This window comes from Nelumbo nucifera, chromosome 3 (genome assembly GCF_055504915.1).
Source record: "Nelumbo nucifera cultivar China Antique chromosome 3, China Antique-T2T, whole genome shotgun sequence".
Lineage (NCBI taxonomy): Eukaryota > Viridiplantae > Streptophyta > Magnoliopsida > Proteales > Nelumbonaceae > Nelumbo > Nelumbo nucifera.
This window is the reverse complement of record NC_142651.1, coordinates 9,829,445-9,854,282: the sequence shown is the minus strand read 5'-3', so window position 1 is coordinate 9,854,282 and position 24,838 is coordinate 9,829,445. Positions and strand designations below refer to the sequence as shown.

At 36.0% G+C, this 24,838-nt stretch overlaps 1 protein-coding gene and 1 long non-coding RNA gene across 10 annotated transcripts; one reads left to right on the top strand and one right to left on the bottom strand.

Moving 5' to 3' along the window:
* The first annotated feature begins 4,751 nt into the window (after positions 1-4,751).
* On the top strand, positions 4,752-6,737 carry LOC148800948 (uncharacterized). Its single transcript, XR_016084037.1, has 2 exons — positions 4,752-5,314; positions 6,561-6,737. It is a non-coding gene; the product is annotated as an uncharacterized LOC148800948 (long non-coding RNA).
* On the bottom strand, positions 6,435-19,051 carry LOC104593223 (uncharacterized). 9 transcript variants are annotated; one of them, XM_019197004.2, is made up of 20 exons: positions 19,028-19,051; positions 18,711-18,937; positions 17,831-17,868; positions 17,683-17,705; positions 15,033-15,139; positions 14,891-14,942; positions 14,722-14,806; positions 13,521-13,611; positions 10,396-10,434; positions 10,203-10,270; positions 10,025-10,087; positions 9,581-9,636; positions 9,398-9,471; positions 9,186-9,311; positions 8,992-9,093; positions 8,729-8,809; positions 8,552-8,643; positions 8,429-8,444; positions 6,943-7,053; positions 6,435-6,846 (listed from the first exon to the last, which is right to left on the bottom strand). In XM_019197004.2, the coding sequence occupies exons 2-20, from the start codon at positions 18,831-18,833 to the stop codon at positions 6,748-6,750; spliced, it is 1,446 nt and encodes a 481-aa protein (XP_019052549.1). In that variant the 5' UTR covers positions 18,834-18,937; positions 19,028-19,051; the 3' UTR covers positions 6,435-6,747. The 9 variants fall into 9 exon arrangements, 8 of the variants coding, with proteins under 8 accessions (XP_019052549.1, XP_010251288.1, XP_010251290.1 ...); XM_010252986.3 differs by lacking the exon at positions 19,028-19,051 and having other exon boundaries at positions 18,711-18,984; XM_010252988.3 differs by lacking the exon at positions 19,028-19,051 and having other exon boundaries at positions 9,186-9,278; positions 18,711-18,984.
* Between the last annotated feature and the right edge of the window lie 5,787 nt (positions 19,052-24,838).

Below are 24,838 nucleotides of genomic sequence, written 5' to 3'. Positions count from 1 at the left end.
GTCTCTAGATATGTTCGAATTAAGCCAAACATATATTTTATATTTAATCCAACCCCATTGATATTCCTAATCTGATCCATCTAACCCATTAAAAACATCTTAAGTTCAGTTTAGGAGTACAAATGCAAATATATAGAGTACAAATACTTATAAAATAGTATAAAATATAAGGTTTTGTACTCTATATATTTGTATTTATACTCATTCCAAATTGAGCCTTAGGCTCTATTTGTTTGCGATATAAACACTGAATCAGAGTATTTATGTACTCCGGTTTGCATTTGCGAGTGTTTATTTGATATGTAAAAAAGTAATGATTATCAGATTAAAAATGTATTTTCTGACACTTTTGTACTATGAAAAGAGAGCATCACTATACATATTTTTTGATAATTAACTTTTTGACCAAAATTAAGACATTGGAGCATAAGATAGTTGGAGCATTTAATGATGAACCCACATTTTGCACCTATTTCAAACAAACAAGATGAATGCAAAAACGTTTTAAAATGTGAATCGTATTTGCATTTATGAACCGAAAAAAGAGTAAATATATAGTGTACATATTTGCTTTCATATTTGGATGAAAAAGGATTAAATTTTCATTTTTTACCATGCCCTGCTCTTTTTTAACCTAAGAAGAGTGATTGGTGCCAAATCCAAAACAGTTTTCCTAAGAGCACAAATTTGACATAGTTGCAAATAAAAATAATTAAAAAAAAATAACAGTTTGTGGTGGTTATAACAAGTTGGGATCTGCCAATAAAATACGTTCTAACACTTCATCAACTTAATCTAACACCACACATCTCACATTGAGATGGGGGATTAGCATAAAAATGAGTATGAGATGTGTGGTGTCAGATCGTGTTGATAGGTTGTTGAAATGTATTTTATTGGCTGGTGATTCGGACTGGGTTAATGACAAGATCTTATACGCAGGGCATACGTTAAAGAAGTTGTCGAGGAACGGCTACAAGCAAAATAATCGACATTATTTTTTTGAACCCTCAAGACAAAATCCATTCAATTAACAATACAATCATATTTCTTTTGGGGGTACAAACAATACAATCAGATGGGAGGAAAGCAACAAGAAAAGAAAGGGTCTTAGACCACGTATATGAGATTTACGGAGCATGTTAAGCCACCAAGTGTGCAGCCTTATTGCCATGTACCAACCCAGGAATGTATTTCAATGAATAGTAGCACAATGATAAGCAAATAGCCATGCTTGTATTCAGATTTTTTGTCCACAAGAACCCTACCCACTGGACAATTAGTGGCATTGGGAACATTTTTCATACTTGTATATTGTCATTTATGAGAAATGTTTTCAATGTACAGTTGTGGTGTCCTATGGATAGGTGTGGGTAGGGTTCTTGTGGGTTAGAGATTTGGACGGGCCTTGTAATTGTCAGTATACCAATAATGCACCAAGGAGGAGGATTATCGGACTCTGGATCACCTGTCCACGAGAACTCTGTACACATCTACTCACAACACACTACCCCCATGAATTGAAAATATCTGCCCTGCATAATATCATGTAGGAGAATGAGATATTCTCTATGTGTGACTGTGATGTTATGTGGGTAAACGTGGACAGGAGATCCAAGCTCTATCAGTACCCCTAACAAGGATTGTATCACATTTAGAATTGTACAAAACCCTAGCCAGCTTTAATCCTTCATAAAATGAAAAATGTATATATGATTTTACCTCCAAAACATAAAATAAACTTCAATGAGATTTTTCTCTTTCGTTCCATGGCCTACACAATAGAGAGTAGCCCGTCGTCCACCAAACCCATAACACCCCCACCAAAATAAGGCTATGATCCATTTTTTATCCATATATCAGGTCATCTGGATATGGGTGGATCCATTTTTTATCCAACTATAAATGGTTTGAGTTTTTGCCACACACCTTTAAACCGAACCCAATCCAAACGGAAATTGAATTATCCGCTACCCCGCAGGTTTGTGTAATGATTCTTTTTCTCTTTTCAAAATTTAAACTATATACCGATACCGAAAATACATTATGCGGGAAAAAACATCTTAACAATCAAAGATTTAATAACAGTGTTTACCAAAAAATAAAAAATATTTAATAACAGTGATAACTGGTTACCAAGCTTTTATGCAATTCGAAGGAATTGCATGGATAAATTAACTTCCAATTGGAAGGAAAATGTAAAACATCGCCAAAAGATACCCTCCACTTTTTATGCTTTACCTTTTTTTTTTTTGTGTGTGTGTGTTTTTATTTTCATGGGGCTATGTTCCTGCCCATGATGGGTTGGTAGTAGGGGGGGTTAGAATTCAGAAATCTACATCAGTGTATCCATACTTTTTCCTATTATGCCTCCGGCACATCTCCGATTATCGTCTCCGACAGCTGCCTCCCACTGTCGACTCCAACGATCAAGAAAGCCACTTCTCTCTCTACCCATTTTTTCTCCTCCTTCCACACCTACCTTCGACCGGCCCTGTTCACCACCTTTTTCGAGAACACCGAACTTCCAACGGCAGTACTATCCCAGCATTCTCACACAACTCCGGCGTATATCTGATATCTCAATCATCGCTCGATTTCATTTTCTTCCTCTTTCATTTCTCCTCTTCACCCCACCGTTCAAGGCTTTTTGTAAACAATCCACGAAAGCTTTGTTCCCGGTCCTCATCACTGGTTAATTCGAAAGCTCTGTTCTCGGTCATCATCACCGGTTAACCAGAAACATTAGCAACGACGGAAATCTGACTTTTCCATCCTCCTTTTCCATTTCGAAGGAGATTTACAATTAAAGGGATCGTCCTTGCCCATCAAACTTTCGATTGCAAACCGTTTCGCCACCGTTGGTTGAGAAAACAGTTCGGAGGTGAGCTAACTGAAATCTCCCGTGTACATCGTTCTCAGTCAGGCCAAAATCTGCCTAGGTAACTCCTGCTTGCGTCATTTTCTTTTTTTTTTATATATATTTCCGTTTCTTCTCCTAGTTTCTTGCCATGAAGTTTTTGGCATTGGGCTGGCTCTCGGAGCCAGTGAAGAAGCTCCCTGCCGAACCAGCTTCAGTCAAGTTTGTAACACACCCACCTCTACCGTATTTCACATACTTAATCTATGGTTAACTAGTTATTTATCTTCTTTTAGTTGTACTTATCTTTTGCGATTCTAAATTAATGTATTTGTTAGAAGTTTCTTAGAAAGAATCAATCAGTTCTCTGCAACTTTTTTTTATCTGTTTTTGTTTTCTCTTCGAATGATGCTTTTGCTTGCCCATGGTGCGTTAGTTTTCTTTTTTTTTTCTTCTGTTAAAGGCTTAAACTCTGTTCAGAATAAGAAGTCTGTGAAGTTTCAAATCCTGATGTATCATTCCCTTTCAATCAGTAGTTCTATCGATCTGTTATTCGTTAGGTTTGCTTTACTTAAAATTGATACTGGCATGGAATTTACTCTGATTTCAAGAGTTATATTTCCTGTTCTGTAAGTTAGATTTAATGGTCGTCTGGTTGGATCTTTTGAGACTGAGATGAGAAGCATGAAGTCTATTTAGTTGTTGGATGTCACTGAATTGTGATCTCGGAGGCGATTGTTGGTGTGATACTCCCGATTCCCGTTGTTCGTTTCATCTGCCTCTGCCTCCGCCTCCGGCAACAGGCGGAGATAGGCGGAGGCGTTGCCGGAGAGGGTAGCAGGCGGCTGTGCTGTTAGATATATTGGAAGAAGAAGATGAATAATGATTTTATCCTTAATTAATATTATTTTTAAAAAGTTTATCTATTTTTTTTTTAAGTTATTTTAAAAATATTATTTGTATTGATGTTAGAACCCAAAAATTGCCATTATATGCTATTATCCCATTTGGATTTGCACCTCACAGTAAGTGGCAAGCAACCATACGTAATAACAACAATGACAACATAAAAGGATGGAAATATTCTCGATGTGCGGCTTCAAGTAGTGGAGTTAGTGTGTTGTGAGGAACAAATCTAGATTTTTATTCATATTCATAACCCCTTTCAATTCTTGTAAGCGATGATAGCGGGATTTGATCCAATCAACTGCAATCAGCCAAGACCTGAACCAGTTGGCACTTGGCACACTGTCAACTGATACACTCCAGCCAAAAAATAAGAAAGAAAAGGTCTCGAATTTATCAACTCAAAGGTGGTGCAATAAAGGCGTAAAATAGACAAGCAAAGCAAACACGTTAAAGGGCAAATCCCGTGACTTTGAACCATCTCATGATTCTCATCTTATCTCCCCAGTCCCCAGTCTGGTCCTTCTCTTCTAATAAGCCTTCTGCCGTGCGAGAAGGATTAACTCATAAAAGAAAGCTATCTTAGCAAGAGGTTGAGATCGGAGGTCGCTGCAACACGGTCACAATCAATAGTCAATATTCAATACATATAGTCATAATATACACGAGAACAAATTCAATCCAAACACAGACAGAGAAAAGAAGATAGACGAATATTGGTTTGGAGTGCCTTTGCGTCCGGTCCTGGAAGATAATCCGAAAATGAATTAGACAACGAGAAAACTTAAATATATGCCAGAGCTTCTTCTGTTCACTCCCATGTAGGGATGTCAATGGACCGGATTTGGGTTGGACCCCGTTCAAATCGCATTTAGATTGGACGGTCCATACTTTTGCATCGGATTGGACTGGTCCTAAGTAATTGGTGGACCGAAATGGACGAGGCCGATTTGTTTACAAACCGTCTGAGGATCGAGTTTATTTCGGACTCCACCTCTCCAATTCTCCAACCAACCTACTGACTTGTGGTTTCTCCAAGCGAACTCTGTCTCTCCTAATTTCCAACGGTTTTTTCTGATGGTTCTCTCAATCGGCGACGTGTACTGACCTAGGGTTTTTCCAATGGTTCTCTCTCCAGCCTACTAAGAATCGATTTCCGTTGGTTTGCTTGAGCTGTGTGTACAACATTTCTCACTGGCGTCTATCTCTCTCCGAGTCTCCGGCGTCTATCAATCGTTGAAATAGATATATACCACCCCTCGGTTGGTTTCCTTGAGTTCTAGCCATCATTTTTTTCTGAGCTTCGTCCATAGACTTTCATGGAGGTTCTCCTTCGAGCCTCCTTTGCAACTCCATTTTCTTCAACGAGCTCCAAATGTGTTCATAGGGAGAGAGTTCTCAATAATCATGTTTCTTCTTTGATATTCGGAAGTGGGATTTCTTCGTTATGTTCATTTTCTCCCCAAGAGTTCTCGATCATTGATAGGGCAGAAGAACTTTTTGAGTTCTTGAATCTTCAGCTGGAAAGCCAATTGAATGTTGAACGAAGTAAGGATGTTATAATTCCTTTTTTCTTTCTGTTAAAAGCCCTAATTTATCTTAGACTTGATCTATTGCTTCATTTCTTTTTCTTTTTATGGCCACGAGAGAATGAGAAAGATTACATATTATTTTTATAATTAGCTGCTGATAAAGAAAATTTTATGTTTGGTTTTATAATGAATTAGATCCAGTAAGAGATGAAATTACTATATTTTTAACCATTCCAAACTTGTCTTAGATGGCATGCAAATTTCCATTTCATTTACAAGGAACCAATCTCTCCTTTCCTCATTTGTCTTCTCCTCAGCCAGTCAGCCCTACCCTCCCTTTTCCACTTCCCTCTGTTTATCTTCTTTCTCCCATGATTTTCTATAGGCACAACTGCAAATGAAACTGGCATATCATGTCCTGAGGGATGATATGTGAACAAAGGGAAGTGGACAGAGCAACTACTATCAATAATGGAGAAATGAATTAAAAGAAAATTAGGAAACGTGTCTACTAGGTACTAACCATGTTGTTTTCCATTGCATTAATTTGAGAGCACAAGTTATACCACATAAAACAAAATCATGTATGAAAAAATCATAATTTCTCAGAAAACCCCATTTTTCTTTGATGTTGTATCTTTAAGGCAGGTAGCGTCAATTTTATATATTTGTGAAAATTTTAATATATTTCTGCATTTTTTTTTATATTTTCTGGGCTTTATGTAAATTTTAAAATCATTTAATTTGAACCGGACCGGTCCATTTGCATTTCATTTGGACCAGATTTGGTCCGGTCCATTTTTAAATGGACCAATGATGGACTGGATCGGATTGGACCAAATCCAGTCCAACTGACACCCCTATTCTCATGGACCCCTACCAAAAATTAGGGGTAGCAGCTTTGGTTAGCCACTACCACTATTTAATTTTCCTAACCCAAAAAAGCCCGTAGAAAGCCCAAAAGGTACAGAAAGCAGAAACAGTGGTTGTAGGATTATTGTTTTGTCGTTTTGCATTATTCCAATTTTAATGATGACTTTAGTTTCTCAAATGCCATGAAATGCAAATCAATAATTCCAATGCATGGAAAACAAAAACAAATCTCCCGATCATGAGGACTAGCCATTTTGAGACACTTCACAAAAATTGCAATCAGCTTGGTACATGACTGCGTCCAGGCTTCTATTGAATCCATTTTACAAAAATGAGTTCTGATACAGCTGTAGAATGGTCATCGACTATACATTTTTCTTCATTTACAGGGTCAACCCGTCAAAGAGGGAGGGGCACTTCTACTTGTGTTGACGGCTCCTGATTTGCTCGAAAGTTGGAAAAAGCTCGTGATGCTGTTTCATATAAAGCATGCCCCTCGCTGTTCTATTTGAGATCTAAATCAACCTATATCTGTGTTGCAAATGAAAACAAAAGGCTCGTGGTAAGTGGTAACCATTAATCTCGGCATTTCTTCTTTGGCGTTCCATGTACTTGTGGTATGGTCCCATATGTTTTCAACTGGAAGTTTTCAAAGGCATCCGAAACTGCTTCAACCTGTAAAACAGATGCCCAAATAAAAAGTCATCATTTAACTACAACGAAAGCAAACAACAAATACGTGAATGACTCCTGATGCCATCTTTTACAGACCAGTTCAGGCTTTTTTGAGTACACCCTCACTATCATATCTTGATAGGATGCAGGCAGCAAATGACTTATCCGATGATCCTGGATAGAGAACGAATCCTCACTGACATAGTCCTGCTAAATTACAAGCTGTTAAATATATTATGATACAAAAAGGTGAACTTACCCACGAGTACAATGTATGTTTATGAAATTTGCACAAATAATCAGTGGAAAAAGGATGGCCTTTATCATATGGGTTTGTGCATCTTTGTAGTTCTTAAGGATACAAGACTTAAACTTAGAAGCCATGGATTCAACTTGTAAACCATGGACTTGAAAATTGAAATCCATTACTTAATAAATAAAACAAGACATTCAAAATGTTGTGCATGAAATAAAAGCCTTTTCCCCTCCCTTTTTATGGAATAAAAGGATCTCATTTGGTAGCCAAGAAATTTTCTATGCCAAGCACCCAAACTGGCATAGATAGGTCTCACATGCTGGAATAAGCCCTCATTTCAAAACCTGAATACAAAAAGGCAAGATGGCCCTTGCCAACTCAAAGACAGCAACATACTTTTATCCGGGAGAATTTAGTAACCTCGTTTCAAAACCTGAATACAAAAGAGCAAAATGGTTCTTTGCCAATTCAAAGACACTAACATATTTTTACCCAATCTGGATCTCCTACCCACACCTGCCCACCAGACACTACAGCTGCACATTGAGAACATCTCCCTTATTTGCATGCCACCATTCAAGGGAAGACGGCTCCTAGCCAACTCAAAGACAGTAGCATACTTTTACCTGGGAGAATTTAGTAACCCAGCTCAAACATCTTTTATCAACCCACTTTTGGTCCAAGTTGTTTGGCCAGTGGTGACCCAGGTCAGACTTGCATGATTGCATCTGAGCTTAAACAAAACCATCACAGGCCAACTACAAAGCATATAAAAACTATCTAGAAATGAAATTACAGGTGTAGCCATTCATCTTTCATTGTTTCTTGCATAGAAGCATAGGAAGTAGAAAATATTTTGTTTAAAATTCTTCAACCACCATGAAAATATACCAATTTACAGTGCTTTCAACCCATCATTGACCCATCCAGTTGGACCGATGATCTGGTCACCCGGTCACAGACCTTGTTCACAACCTCTAACCCTCTATATTACAACAAACTGTTGACTCAGTCAACAACCTGTCAACCTAGGTGGTTGAACAACTGACCCACCTGACCCATTCAGTGGGTTACCTTTTGTGTGATTTTTTTAATTGTTTACAATGTTGACATCATGGTTTTACCCATTGACACAGATGGTTGAACTGCTGCTCCATTGATGCATAAGTACAAGTGGCTCAGCCTCCATGCTGGGTTCTATAGTACTCCAGTTAAGAGGCCAAATAATATAAGAAATATAAGAGGCTAATAGTTCAATAGAAATATGAAGTTATTAAATCTCAATTCTGACCATGTAGATCGTTCAAGAAAGTGAACTTTTGGTACCTTGTAAAATTTGATGCTGCAATATAAAATACATTACAAAAAGAAGTATTAAATACTGAAATTAGAGGTTCCAGAAGAAAGAACAGAAATTTGGCACAATAATTATTAGGCTATCTCAAATACCTCTCCAGAGGGTTATGCCTTCCGCGAGTCAAATCAATCCTGACATTACTAACAGCAACATCCTCTTCTCTTAGTGAGACTTTACTAGTTTTCTACACTTAATGAAATTAGTGAGAACCCAAGTTGAGAATTACCAATCTAGAGCAAAGAAAATTAATAAAAATGTTTCATATGGACCTGCGCACAAACTATATCTTGTGGAGTGACATCTTTGAAGTGATCCAGCTGATTCTTTGGAACAGCATACTCATTGCAAAACTGCCACAGAGAAACATAAAATACTACAACACATTCTCCAGAAATAATAAAAAATATTAAATGTATATTTATTTCAAAAGGTTTTTGTACTCCCAAGATTAAATTCCCTCTGGTAAAGCACACCTTGTCCATATGGTGAGTAGAAATTGACAACAATAAAGTGAGTCGACCAACATCAATACCTGGTACAGATCCCTTCTACGAATGCGAAGAACAATATTCTTAGCTTGTGCCAGTTCTGGTATTGAAGATGTTTCAATAGTCTTCAATATTGTATCGTCCAACTGCAAATTTCCAAAAGGTACTTGATATTAGTCCTTTATGACTATTGGAAGAATAAAATATGAACTTAAATCCATAACAGAGCTCTTAAAACCTTCCAGTATTCGGATGGATTGTCAACATGAGAAGAAATTCCTAGACAATTATTTGCTTCTAGCAATGCATCTACAAGCATGAGCTCTATTGCCTGAAAAAGAACATGCAATTCTAACCAAACAACCTTTTACATAGCAACAGAATGGGAAAACAGTTAGTATTTACATTAGTTTGGAAATATCTGTAGTGAAAAATGAAAACATATTATACCTTCACTTTTGCATGTGTATAGACTGTTCGATGCAGATCAGCACGAGTTGCAAATAACTTGTGAACGGTGAGATCTGACAGAATAATTTAAACATAAAAAGAATAAAATATGGTGTTCATCAAGAATAGATGTGAAAACTGAATCACAACAAATACTGTGCCAGAAAACAAACAAATACTGACAATCCTTGGCACGATAGCAAATTTGATCACCCAATACCCGCATGGTTTCCATTAACCTGCAAGTGAAAAGGTAAGCTGTTTCATGTTAATTGAAGAATAGTGTGGAAATACTGTTAAATCTTCATATTGGACAAAGAGCTGGTTCTAAATAAACCAAAATCATAAACTTGTCATTTCCCTGAATCTTCAATATGTTTCAATGCAATTTGGGAAACCTCATATTTGTACAAAGATTTCAGAATTAAGTTGTCATAAGTTTTTTATTCAGAAGTTATATGCTACTCTTGAATGGTTAAGATTCAGAACATGTAATATTATAAGTTTATAATACATTACTGCATTTGTATACTGTTCAAAACTTGTTACAAGTAAAATTCCACTTTCACGTCATCACGTGTATTACTTCTGGTAATTAGCAAGGTTGTGTAGAATTCCAATTCGTACCTCTGAAATTGAAAATTGCAGCCCATACCACAAGCTCGACAATCACGAACAATGTAATCAAATCTACAAAATAATCATGTCCTCACTGCATGAGTCATGCACCAATACCAAAAGTATAGGCATCCCTCTAGGATGAGGGGAAAAGGGAGTGATATTCATTAATATAAATACCACCTACTTGTCAACATCTATCCCATTTCGACCATTTGCAACAATATCATACAAGAACTGCTTTTCTCTCATGCTCTGGAAAAAACAAATAAAACAATTTTATTCGACAGTGAAGCATCGAATAAGGTACCAAAAGGTGCCATAACCATATGATATGATAAGAGAACTATACGAATAGAATTACCATAAAAATGACTTACTTTTGTAGCTACAGTTTCAGAGCTATTGAGAATCATTTCCTGTCAAAATGGGGAAAATAAAAATAATATAATAGTGACATTAAAAAGGAAAGTTCATAATTTTATGATCCTATAAATTAAATATACCATTTTTACTAACGATCAAAAAAATATACCATTTTTACTCCAAGCATCTTTTTATGCACAGTTAAGAGTGAAACCAATATTTGGAAAGTTTAAATATGTAACACTTGTAAATAGTGGGAGCAAGACTAGTAAACAGCAAAGCACTTTCAATGCAGATGATCCCCACAACTTTAGGAAGTGATGTTTTGAAAGAGAGGAACAACTAACCACCAATATGTAGAAAGAGTGTACAAAAGATATTGGTTCTTCTAAGAATTAAGGAGCTTGAAATGAGCTGCAGTTAATGAGGGGTGGGAGTGACAGAAATTTCTTGTGAAATTTGATGTAGGAAAGGTTGGTGCTATATCATAAGGAAGAAAGTAAGGGTACAATATCCTTCTTTTTCTACATTTATTTTTTTGATGGGCAACGATCAGCAGGCATCATTATATAGTTGGGTTATGGAATGCTGTAAAAATGGTGGGTTCCGTAGGGTTGGGATTTTCTTTATTTAGTGCAAGATGTATGAGGTCCAACTTTTTTAGTGAATGTGTGCGCTATTGGTTTGAACATGTAGGGTGTGGTCATGTTCTGTGTGGGAGGCCTTATAACTGTGGGAGTTTTCTCTTTATCTCTGTTGATAACTTATCACCTAGCCTTGCATTTTCTTTTGATGAATTGATACTTTACTATAAAAAAAATGTAGAAAGTCTGTAAAGTGTTTATCTAAAATTCAAGGGATGACATCACAGGTCATGGTGCATGCATTGACCTACACACAATGTCACATATTAACTGCATGTATACACCATGACATATAGTACCATGATATTTCAGAATTCAGATTTAGATTGTGCTTTTTCCTTTTAATTTTCTTTTCTAACCAAGGTTATAGTATTATATTCACTTTACAATATTTTTAAGACCCAAGAAGTAGCCTAAACATGATAATTTCACTGGCAAAGTAACCCAGGAAACTGAGTAGACATTTCAATTCCAGGTCACTATCATTTAAAAGGAATGCTATTTTTGGTCGTGCTACCAGTGTGCCATTCTCATTCAATTTCTATCCTGCTGACCAAAAAAGAGGAAAACTAATATTCGATTTTAGTAGGATAAACAGAGCAAAACAATAAAATTGCAAGATAACATTTGAAGCAATTTTGACTTCATGCCAGAACCTATCAATTTGAAAAAATCTAAGTAGCCTGTGCAAATCCATTCAGTGCTTGATCACATATAAGTAGGTGAAGAAGATGACAACATTCTACTGCACTCATGGTAGAAAATCTGTTTTAACTCCACTACTTTCAAAGACATTGCTAGACTTCAACCATTGGATGGATCATCAAGGGTGGTGCCATAACTGCAAGAAACATATAAGCCAAACAATGCATGAAGAGAAAGAGATAAACTTAGTAATAAGTAGTGAATCTCATTACAAACTCACATGGTCAAGGGAATCAATTAAACGATGGCTTCTCATTTTTTACATGCTTCACTTTCCTCTTTGCCTTGAGAAAAACTTCCACAGATTTAGCCCATGGAACGTAGTTTTCCCCATTCAGTTTAATTGAGGTCATCTGTACCCCTAGGTAGTCGGGGGAAACCACCACACTAGGTTTCTGAACATTGTACCCATCTCCTATTGCTGCCATTGTACTCTTTCACAGTTGCCTCTAACCTGACTTCTCAGCTACAAGCTGACTGATGTTATTCACAGTTTGATATATCAGCACCTATTGCAGCCCCTAAATACAACAGAGAGAGCCCACGCCTTGTTCTTATTCACACTACTGCTGACTTCACAAACCCACGAACCACATAAGCATCAATTTAGCACTCACTAATCACATGTAGGCCCTCTTACAACCACTCAATAAAAGTTGTGCACCATAACACAGTCAAATCTGCTACACCCAGTTCAGACTTGTTTAACACATTTAAGAGGGCATTACACAACCACAAAGAACTCGGCAAGGTCACTGCATTACACCTTACACCACTCGGCCACCTGCAACAGCCCTAACCCACTCAACCACTTACAGCAGCCCCTACACCATTCGGCTACTGTACACAGCCCGTTCTAGGGCAAATTCGAACCTAGTTCTCTAAGTTCTCATCAGTACTAACTGATTCTTGAAGGGTTTCTACCCAGAAATACCACCAACACAAAAGGACTAGATAACCAACCTTCCTTTGAGAGTATCAACCAACCATTCACTGCTGAAATCACTTTCCTTGATGAAGAAGACTGTGCGCAGCAAAGAGAAACGAGCTGTGATGTCTCAGACCTAGGGCGAACCAGTTCTCTCCATTAACTAACCAGAAATGAAGAAGAAGGTGTCACGAACACAGCTGGGATGCTTTACAAACTGAAGCAGGTCAGGAACCTCGCTCTGATACCATGTTTCGAATGCAGCTACAGTAACCCGAACCAGGAGAGAAGGAAGAAGAAGATGAAGAAGAAGAAGAAAAGAGAAAGAGAGAACAGGAGGGTTTAGTCGAAACTCATTGATTCACTATTCATTCGACCCCCTAATGTTTATTAGGTTCTAATAACATTTACAAAGACTAAACTGCCCTTACTTAAGTGTGGGGCAGAGTATCACTAATAAAACTGCCACATAAGCAAGGTACTTAACAAACATGAGATGACTAAACTACCCCTATTCTGTTCACTTTAACAAAGATAATGCACAAAGTTTGCATAGAATGCTAACAATTTTTACATTATTGTATTAGTTTCAAATTTTCAATCTGGTGAGTAGCTACAATATTTATTATAAAATTTCTGAGGAACCACTGCAGTTTGTCACTCCATGATATGGAAAGGTTACCATAAAAGATAAATTGAATTCATGAATGAGTTTTAATGTATCCCATGCCTACATAGAAAAAAGAACGATCAAAGATGGAAAGAACAACTAATGATAAACTGCTGCTAAAGAAAATTATTAGATACCATCTTCAAAGAGAATACGACTACAGCATATGAAATCTTAATAGCATAAACTTACCTTCACTCTTTTAAGACTTTGAGGATCAATTTCAATATTGTGTTCATCAATAATGTATTCAACCATCCTAACTGACATTTCTTCATGAGACCTGGAAAAGTGAAAATCATCTCCACATGAGCAATGACACAGTTTCACAAAGAAACTACTGTTTTTTTCTTACGAAAAGTTGTTTTCCCATTTTAGTAAAATATTTCAACAAGATCAAAGACAAACATACATTACCAAGAGTGCAACTAGAGATCAATAAATGAATTCCAGTGAAGTTGTAATTTTACACAGGTTTAAACAAATAACTTTCATAAAAGAACTTATGACCCACATAATGGACAGAGAGGCACCTTGGGAAATTTTGAAAATTGTATTTCGACTAGCTTACCAAAATGTAGGATCTTCTTCATGCAATACTAATAGATCTTCTAGAAGAATGAATAGAAACTGCAAGAATCATCATGATTCAAATTTTAATAGGACTTCACTTCCACCAGCTTGTACCTTCCAATTTGGGGATTATTACACCAATGATTTCTGAACAAAATAGTGGTAAAGAGGCATTTAAAAGTCCAATTGTTACTGTTACATTATTATCAATTATACAATCCAAGTGCCAGAAAGGGCTGATAATATAGTTACCGAAAGACCATAAATCCCTAAAAAAACATAATCTACAAAGCTACTTTTCAATGGTGATGGAAGTGGAATAGCAAGATAAAAGAGAAAACAAAGCACTTTCTAGATCTTGCAGTTTGGCTCAAAAATTTGAACAATGCAAAATCTAAAATGATGGATTTTTTGGTCTGTTTTTCCCAAGGTCCAATTAATTGCAGAATACATGGTGGAAGGGTAGTTTCGGTCATTTTAATACCTGATGATTTTTCTAGGAGTGAATTTTGCTTCCATGTCTCAGTAATACATCACATAAATTATGTACATTGCCAAAGATAACAACAAACAATAATAATAAAGCCTTCTTAACTTTGTAGATGACATTTTTGCAACAGCAATCTAATATTTGAACTGAAAAGAGCAGTAACTGCATCAACAAAGAGCCTTAGTTTTCAATTCACAAGTGTTGCAACCATGAGTGTTAAGTGAAAACATAAACTTGAAATAGCAACCCAACATTGGAAACATCCTCCTTTTCATGTAATTACATTTTATAGGGAAAAATAACACATTTTGTGGAGGAGGTGAGGATTACCATTTGACACCATTAAGAACCCGAGGAAGAAAAGCACTCTCAAACAGGTGGCTGAAAGGACCATGCCCCATATCATGCAGTAGTCCTATAAACAGAAACAGAAAAGACAAAACAGACAGGATTAGATCATTCAAGAAGATCTAATTTCAAAGCAAGTACAGTTAATCACCTGCAATCTTCACAGTTTGAAAATCAAAATGATCAATTCCAAGCTCCAAGCCCTGAACACCACAAGTAATAGATAGAATATTTTCAATAATGTTTTGATTCTGCAATGAGAATGAGCAAAGCAAGTAGAAGCAGTTCCATACTTGGTAAGTTTGAAGCTTCTGAACTGCTTCACCAGCAAGCCAATACACTCCCAGTGAATGTTCAAACCGTGAATGTACAGCTCCCGGGTAAACCATGTATGTTAGACCTGAAAGATGCATGGAACTTTGTTTAAGAGATAAGTATATACCAACCAAAACTGAATTAAAGAAGAAACCTTTGTACTCTGATGGTAGCAAAAAGAGTGATGTATTAAGTGCACTGCATGTGCAAAATTAGTTGTTGCAAGAAAATTGTCTGAATTCTGTTTGTACAATTGATTTATCTTTTAATGGATCTAAATAAAAATATGCAGAAATGATTGCAAAACATGACTTCCAGCATGCACAGTTGTCTTTTTTGAGTTTCAATCTTCCTAAATCCCAATGCAAAAGCCTAAGCTCTAAATTGGTCAAGTGGTCCCAGAATGCATGACATGAATTAAGTAGGCGGAGCCTAACAAAAAAAATATGAAAGTAGGCGATGTGTTGATAAAAGAATAGATTAGGGCATTTTCGATTTGTGGTCACTTTCGCATTTCATCTTGTTCTAGAACACACCACAAGTGGAATTGTTGTTTTGTAAGTTGTTGCCGGATCTGGAGCCAGCAATTCATGGTTCCAGGACCAAAAAAAAATAAGCATTCTTTTATCACAAGATTTTATGGCTTTCTCAGCATGGAACATGGTTTATTGATGTAAGCATGACATGGCAGTTATATGGTAAAGGGCAGCCCAGTGCACGAGGCTCCCACCAATGCAGGGTCTGGGGAGGGACAGATGTACACAGCCTTACCCCTGCACATACAGAGAAGCTATTTCCAAGATTTGAACCCTGGTCACCCAGGTTGCAGTGGCAGTTATATGGTGTGTCTCACAAAACAACATAGCTAGTTATAATTTTCCTACTCAGCAATATAGTATGATCAAAAGTAAATGGTGGTGAAACTACATTTGCACATGAGTCAACAATTGATACTCACATAATAGTTCAAGAAATAAACCATGAAAAGCACGGCTTCTTTTGTTCTACTCGATTCAAAAAAATGCATTGTCATTTTCTGAAAAAAAAAATTGCACATTTTTTTAACCATACCACTCTTTTTTAGAACCACAAACTAAACGCCACCTTAGTTGATGAAAACCTAACATGTTATAAAGTTTTACTCACTCCAGCAGCTCATGAATGAAGCCATATCCCATGAAGACATGGGCTGATGGGACAGAAGAAGGTCCAACCCTTAGACCCATGGGCCCCAAAGCCCATAATTGTAGGCCCACCCAAGCAGCTCGTGAATGAAGCCATATCCCATGAACTTGGGCATGTTTTAGAAAAATTGTCCAAATCAAGTGTGCTAAGTAGGAGATTCTCTCAATCAAATCAATTAAAGAGATTGATTGCATCTTCAAATTTTAATAGACAAGACCTTAAAAATTTAGATTTGAATAATTTCTTTGTTAACAAGTATTTCCATGCAGCTATGCTTATTAGGAAAATAAATATCTATAGATCTTAAAAAGATACTAAATCCTAGTAAACACTGTTTTGGGGAGATGGGTGGAATATGAACTGTGTTCATTGCAGTTTGGTTATTTGGTGCTGACTCTAAGATTTTGATGGTATTGACTCCAATACTCCATCTCTAGGTGCTGACTTCTATAGAAACTTAATGATATTGACTCCATTAGGCTCAATCTTTATTCAACAATAGACACCTTGTGCACTAGTTGAGTTTTACTTTATTCTTTATTGGATCTTTTTTATCAGTTTCATGTTTGCTTTGCTATTATTCTTACATGTTTAAACATTCTTAAATTTTGTCCACCCCCCTTTTTCAATTACAATTAAGGTAAGTGTTAAAGCTAAAAAGATTGAGGGCCTTGTGGTCTATGATGCCCAAATTCAGACACAAACACAGATGCAGGTGCAGGAAAAGAAGATACAACGCTCCGTTTCATAAAATCTTAGACACAGATGCAAGTATGGGTGTCCAATTTAATATGCTTATATCATGCATTTATATCTAGTTTTTGAAGCTGTAAATGTCATTTGCCAAAGACTTATGCCTTGCCAAATTTATTTAAATTTCTAAAATGTGCAGATTTTTATAGTATAATTTGTTTAAACATACCATTTTATATATTTTGAAAGTGTTAATGCTGTAGAGTACATCTAGAAGTATTTATACAGTATCCAGTATCATATCCAACACCGGTATGCTAGGCATGTACAAGTATCCAGGTATTATAGCCTGCTTTTTACCAACTTAAGTTACTGAACCACCTACTTTGGTATTGTTTGGGTCCAGCATCAAAACTAATTGGAACAATTAGATAAAAGAAGTTTGTTTCTTATTGCAAAATAACCAAAATAGTGCTACAATGATCCTTTGACCAAGATGGTACTATATAAAATCAGAAGTTATCTGTGTGGAACTTCATACCTAAATTAAACTAGTAATAATGTGATTCAAAGTTAAATAAATGTAAAGACAAAAATTCTCCAGTTGCTGAACCCATTCAACCTCCAACGACAAATTTGATTGCTATCATGCTATTTTATCAAACGTAAGAAAACTGTGGCAGAAGCATTCATACCTAAATTAAACCTTCTCTCCTAACGGTTGACTTAAAAGAAGATAGTCAAACTTACCAAGTTGTTTTAGATCACGAAGCCTGCAATTTTGGAACAAAACCACATCAGATGGTTGGTAACTTGGTATAGTATAATTAAAATAACTGACTGAGACAATAAACAGAAACGAAAAACAATCAGAAATTACTTTAGTAATTACACTTGCCTCTGAAACTGTTCAGTGTCAATAAACTTCAAAGAGAGCTGCAACCATCCAGAAAATAGTACTCAAATTCAATTATCCAACTATCTGGAAATCCAGGTTAAGAGTACTTGTTGATAAATGAATAAAAAGAATGTAGGTGTAGATTTATATAAAAAACCAGAAGTACAGCAATACTATTCAGACATAATCATGTCCATCATCAACCCACAGATGTAAATCTAAACTGAAAGGTCGTAGGAAGGCAGCCAGACTTGTGAAGTTGATCGCCCAATTTAATTGAGGTAAAGCGACGGGAAATATATCAGAATTACCTAAGTTACTACTGACAGAATTGAACAGAGGGATGATGAACAGTCAGAAGAAAACGGAGGGATGAAATATCATGAAGCTAACTTACCAAGAAAAAGGAGAGTGAACTAGATTCGGTTAAACATATGAGCTGAAGTATATTTAGACTGCCATGAAAAGCCAAACGCTAGATCTCATTCACAAAAGCATTTATATATAGATCGCAACGTCGCAACTACCTATAACTCTCCAGTCTTGGGTTCTTCTATTTTTTTTATTAAATACTCTTTTTCATGGAGTACTTCCATCTAGTCTTGAAGTTCATGACTGAATCATTTCATTTTTTTCACAGTCTGCTTTAATTCCTATAAGTTTATTTTTCTCCTTCAGTCACTTATTAGACTCCATTTCTTTGAAAATCTTCTAACTCTACATATAAATTCCATCTAAATGCACCGTAAACAAAAACACTCCAATCCTGCCAAAATGAGGGGAAAAAAAAAGGATAAAGAAGGCAAAAACAAGCAGCCGTGAAACAAATGTAACGTATAATCAAGAATTTAAATCCGATGATGGACTCAGATGCTGATACCGGATCAAGATTGATGGTTCCATGGACGTTATCAAGAACGTTCTTCGAAAATCTTCTATCGTACTGGGATGCAAAGCTGAGCTCCTCCGAGAGCGGCAACTCTTTCCTGCAAAAAGCTTCCATGCTTGATTACTCTTTTTCAGACGGAGGGAATACTGCGAGAAGGATGAAGTTCGAAAACAACAGTGAAACGAGCGTTGGCTCAGGGGATTGAGGAAGTTGAAGCGCTGTATATAAAGAGCGCGGGCGATTAGAGTTGTCAGTTGTGAACCGAAGGAAAGAGATGAGAGAGGAAGAAGTTGGAAAAGCAACTTTACCGGAAATTTGGAGTATGTGAACCGCAGGCCGTCCTGGGCCTGCCTTCCTCCCCTAGATATTTTGGGGTCAGCCCGGTACGGTTTACGGCCCGAGCTCATACGTGTCAGTGCTGTGCCACGGACAGGGCTAATTCATGGCTAAGCCTTGGGGCTAGATGGGACCGTGGATGGGACCAAAACTACAAAAAAATTATTTAAAAAAATTGAAAAATAAATCTCAAATTTTTTTATATGAATTTTCATGTATACAATTGTTTATTTATATTATTATAAACTATGTATTATTATATAATTATAATATATAGTATATAAATATATATGTTGTGGGTGGCACAGTATGCACGACCCACGGACCTAAAACCCTTGGCCCAGTACAGCCCACACAATCGTGCCATGCCTGGCATAGCTCGCGTGCTAGGATATAGATGGCACAACCCGATTTACACCTCTATGCATGGGGGAGGGACCATGAAATGATGTAATGCTATAAGAAATGGATCAAATCAAATCAGTTGATTCGTTTATATTCAAAATTTCAAATTCAAATAAAATATTCTCTTAGTAAATTTGTAATCACACATGAAATAGTATTATTAAATGAAATTAAAAAATCAAATATATTAAATATTATTAACAAAATAAACTAAAATAACTTAAATGAAACTTGAAAATATGGTAGTAAAAACATATATTCATTATATCTTAATATCTATGAGGATGTTTGTCTTCATTGTGTTAGAGAGATAAAAGATAGATCAAAGTATTGGAATTTGTTGCTGCTTGGAATGGGTTGAGGGCCTGTAAGTCCAACCTATGTAGGAAGAAACACAACAGAGGCCCTGGGTGTTATTCCAGGAGCGGAGACTCCGACGATCAAATTAGCAAGGGTGCAATAAGTAAGGTGGGACAAAGCCTGAGTAAGATAGCTAAGACGAGATCACTAGGAAGTTAAAGAACTAAGAACAATAAAATGCCAAGATAGCTTACCTAAGGAGTGACACCATTTATTTATACTTGAACCTACCTGGAATTAGTTACAAATGAACGGCAAAGATATGATCTACCCTGCGCCACATGTTGCCATTTGAGGATGCCATATGCACCTTCATCAGAATTCATTACACTAGTCATCATAGCATGTGCTATTACATTAATGATATATAATCAACTATATTAATATATAGTATAAACTTTAAATATGTGAATATATATTGTATTAACTTAACCAATTATAAACCGATTGAATTTGGACATCAAGGCTAATTTGACCTTGGTGAAATGGAGACCTCCTTACATTTAAATTGTTTTTAATCATTTTAGGATAAACTTAGTGACCTCTCTATGTTCAAAAAGTTATGTAAATGCCACTTTTGTTCTTGGAGATGACTTTGACCTCTTTCAAAAATCTTACTATACCTGTTTGATTGCAATACAATTTCATTTACACTAAATGCAAAAGTATGCGAGTGCAAATGATTTTTTGCCTAGATTTTTATTCTTTTTAACTTACAATCAAATGATATGTGTTATATATATATATATATATTTGTCAATGACTACATTCAAATGTATGGGTAATTTATATATGCTATAGATATGTTCATGGGCCGGGTGGCCCGATAGACTGACCCGGCCGTCGAACAGGCTTGAACATGTTTATAGGCCCGCGGGTTTAAATTCGGGCCAAAAAGCCCGGCCCGCAATAAATTCAAATCAGGCTTGGGTTTTGTCAAAATAGCCCGGCTTGGCCCGACCTAAAATTAGACTTAAAATGGGTTATGTGATTATGTCCATTTGAATAATTTTTTTGATTTAAGAATGTAAAACTGTGTTTTAAAACGTAAAAGAAAGGAAAAAAAACCATTTTGTAGGCCCATTGTTCATTTAAATAGGAAAAAAAACCATATGAATTTTTAATTCTAATTTGAATAGGGAAAATTATAATTTTTTTTATTAGGTCGGACTTCGGGCTCGGGCTTCGGGCTTTTTATCAGGGCCGGGCTCGGACCCAAGTTATAGGCCCATTGGTCGGGCCGGGCTCGGGCTTGGGCCTAGCATATTTCCATTAATGATGAGTAAAAGCCCAGGCCGAGCCCAACCCTGCCCGGCCCATGAACAGGTCTAATATTATGCTACCATGTGACGTATACATGCCATTGATTACATTAAGATGTCACATGGCATCAATATAAATACCGATGTTTAAAAAATCGATAATCAAAATTGAATTGAAGCCGGTCGATTCATTGTCAGTTCAGTTTATTGGTTTTTTATTTTTATAATATATTATAAATAAATATATAAATATAATAAAAAATACATATAAAATATTATATAATAAATAATAAATAATATATTATATATTATATATATATATATATATCGCTCGATTCGATTAATCAAAATTTTCGATTCTTCAGTTTTTCTTGATCACCCCTAATCTCTCCCCGTGCTCCATAGTAGAATATTTTCGCCTTGACAGGCAAAGAAAGAAGGGTGGGGATTTAGATGCTTCTGATATTTTTGATAATAAAAATGATTCTGATAAGTAGTTATTATAGATTTATAGTTAGTTATAATTAAATTTCTGTTACGTGTATGCGCATTGCCCAATAGCAGTGACCTAAATAGTTGGGTCTACAATGGAAACAGCAACCGACCAACCCACATATGACTTTAATGATAGTCAACAAAATCCCATAACGGCCATTGGAATTATATGTACAACGATAAAACGGGAAGAAAAATGTAATTAATACCTTATCTAATCCAAGACAACCACCCAAATGAAATTCAAATTACAGCGCATGAAATGCCACCATGATTACCTAACAACCATGGGGCTGTTTGACACCGTTGCCCCTTTTCCAAAATAACGGTCGAAACACTTATTTGGTTTGACATTTGATGAAGTGGTGCTTGTAATCAATGTTTCATAGGTATTTTTTTACAAATGATTTGTGTATGTGTTTGGTTTCGTTTACATTTTTTTATTCCACGTTTATATTTTATTTGTGTGTAAAATTGAGAAAGGTAATAATTACAACTGTTTATAACAATTAAGCACCACTAGGCACCATTAGTCTTCATATTAATGTAATAGTGAAAAAATGTTTAACTGTTTGTAGAAGTTTTAAAAAATAACTTTCTCAAATGGTAGACGTACATAAAAACTGAAGTCCACTTTTTCCATTATCAATGCATACAGGATAACAAAAAAGAGGAACTGATGAAGTGAAGCCTATGTGACAATGTTTATTGAATAAATGCCCATAGAATCAAACATCTTGTATAAATATGATGTTTTTTGGGAAAATGTTTTCTTAGGGTTTTTATTTGGTACCATTGCTATTGCCATTACATGGGCGTTTTTTCAATGCCACTATTATTAGTAAAAATAGAAAAAATGGGAAAATACCAAAAGATCATACCTTTTTTGGTTTTTAAGACATGATTTAGAAAAATGTTTTTTGAAAAAATGACTAACCAAACAGTAGACATTTTTTCCAAAAAATGGATTTTTGATGTAACGCTGATGTAATGTTATTTTATAAAGAAATGGAATTGATGCCAAACACCTACTGAGAAAACGATGGTAATTGCCTTTGCCATTATTGACCAACATCAATGGTGATTAGCCTGCAAAAAAGATACCACCTCCATCCAAATATCATAATCTAAACTCTGTTGAGACTATAAGAGAACACGCCAAGTAACACGACCAAGCAATAAAGCATACTGCATAGTGCACCCATGGTCCATGCAAGATTGAGAACAATTTGAATGTGCAAGCAGGACAAAATGATCCTTGTAATCAAATGACATACGGAGTTGGATTTCCTGCAATAAAAGTGAGACCCGCCATGTATGAGATGTGTGGTGTAAGATGATGTATTAAACATATTTTGTTGGCGTCCTAACTCTAAATATACAACACAACTCAATATAAATGGAAAGCAAAGAGATAGAAACAGAGGTGTGGGGAGTCTTCCAACTCCTGGAGGAGTAAAGAGAGGGGATCACCGGAGGATGAAGACTCAATAAAACCTTGAGAGGGAAACCGAGATGACAACCTCTCGCATAGGTTTTGTTTATTGACCTAACTGAGAATTCAGATTTCCTTCTCACAAAATTGGTCCTCACATCCCCACCTCACAACACTAGAGTGATACATTAAAAAACATCTTTGATGAATTAAAATATACAAATAGAGAGATGTTACCAATGCATGACTACAAGTGGTGTGAGGAGGAAAGCGCTCCCTAAATGGTGACGGAATCTGCTCCTCACAAATGGGTGCCTCACATGCACATGAATTGTGCATTGGGAACATCTCCTGTGAATATTTACTGATAAGTACGGGAGATGTTCCCAATGCATAGTAGGATGTGCGTGTGAGGCGCCAGTTGTGAGGAGCAGATCTGGTCCCCTAAATGATATTTATTTAAAACTTTATAAAAACATTTAGCATTTTTCCTAATTAATTGCTACTAAATGGTCTTTTATTAATTTGGATATTTAATTAGATTTGGAAGTAAAATCTCAAGAAAAGAGAGCATATCATTTATTCATTAATAGTAGGCGGCCCCAGTCGCAGTCTATCACTTCATTGGTCTACACGATCAACTTAACATATAGAACTTTAACCGTTTAACGTATACATTTTAGTTGAGTCAACTGGCCTGCCCGAGACAAAATCACGTAGTGTGGGCTGGGCAGCCTATCATCATAGTAACATGCCAGCCCAGTGAATGATTTCGTCTCCGGCCCATCTGGTTGCATTTTGGTCTCCAATGTAAACACCATGGCACCATTGAAGTGCATTCCATATGATCAATCAGAACCATTCATTGAATGAAACCATCCTATTGGGAAACAAGATCTCCAAAAATGCAAAAACTTTGTAAATGCTCTGAAAGTACATACATCCAATCTGTTACATTGGAAATATCTCTCTTTGAATTTAATATATATACATATACAGAAAATATGCCTAATATGTGGCTGGATGTTGTGTTCTTACTTATTAAAGGTTTTACTTTCAGGAAGCTCTGATTCTTTGGTTGGGTGGTTTATATTCCATGAGGCTAAGAATTGTAAAGTATGTGAAAAACATGAGATCTCAACAAGTCCCATACAATCTCTTGAGCCCAGGCCATGAGGGCAAGAACTTGGTAGAGAATTACAGAGGGATCGTTTGGAAAGAATGCAAATATACAAAGTTTTGTTTTGATAGAAAAAGGAAAGAAGTTGAGGGAAAGCTGTTGAGTCTAGGTTCAGACGTTCAGTTTAGAAAGAGTGCAAATATAAAAATGTTCCAGTGGAGCATTTTATATATGGTACTTTTAAACCTTGTATTTGCATTGAACACCTTTTTGTTTTTGCATTGGACACCTTTTTGTATTTACATTCTTCCCAAACAAAGTCAAGAATTTGACAAAATAGCATCGGCCATCAAAGTCACCCATTTCAAAGAATTTGAGTAACTATATATGTCAAAGTGGTTTGCAAAATATCTTGTAAATGAATGGATACCTTTTGATTCCAAAAAAAAAAGACTCAATAGTGTGTAAGAACACTTGCTAGGCATGCATGTGTAAAATTATTAAGCATGTATAACATATGGCATTTGGATTTAGCTTTAATGACCCACATCTATTTTATATAATATAAGATGTTTGAATTTAACTTTTATAATTTGTATTGAACCAAACTAAGTATCTACTTTATATAGTATAGATAAATAATACATTCTTTTCCCTTTATTTTTACAATAATTTATACAAACTTCAAGCAAGTGGATCTCAAGAG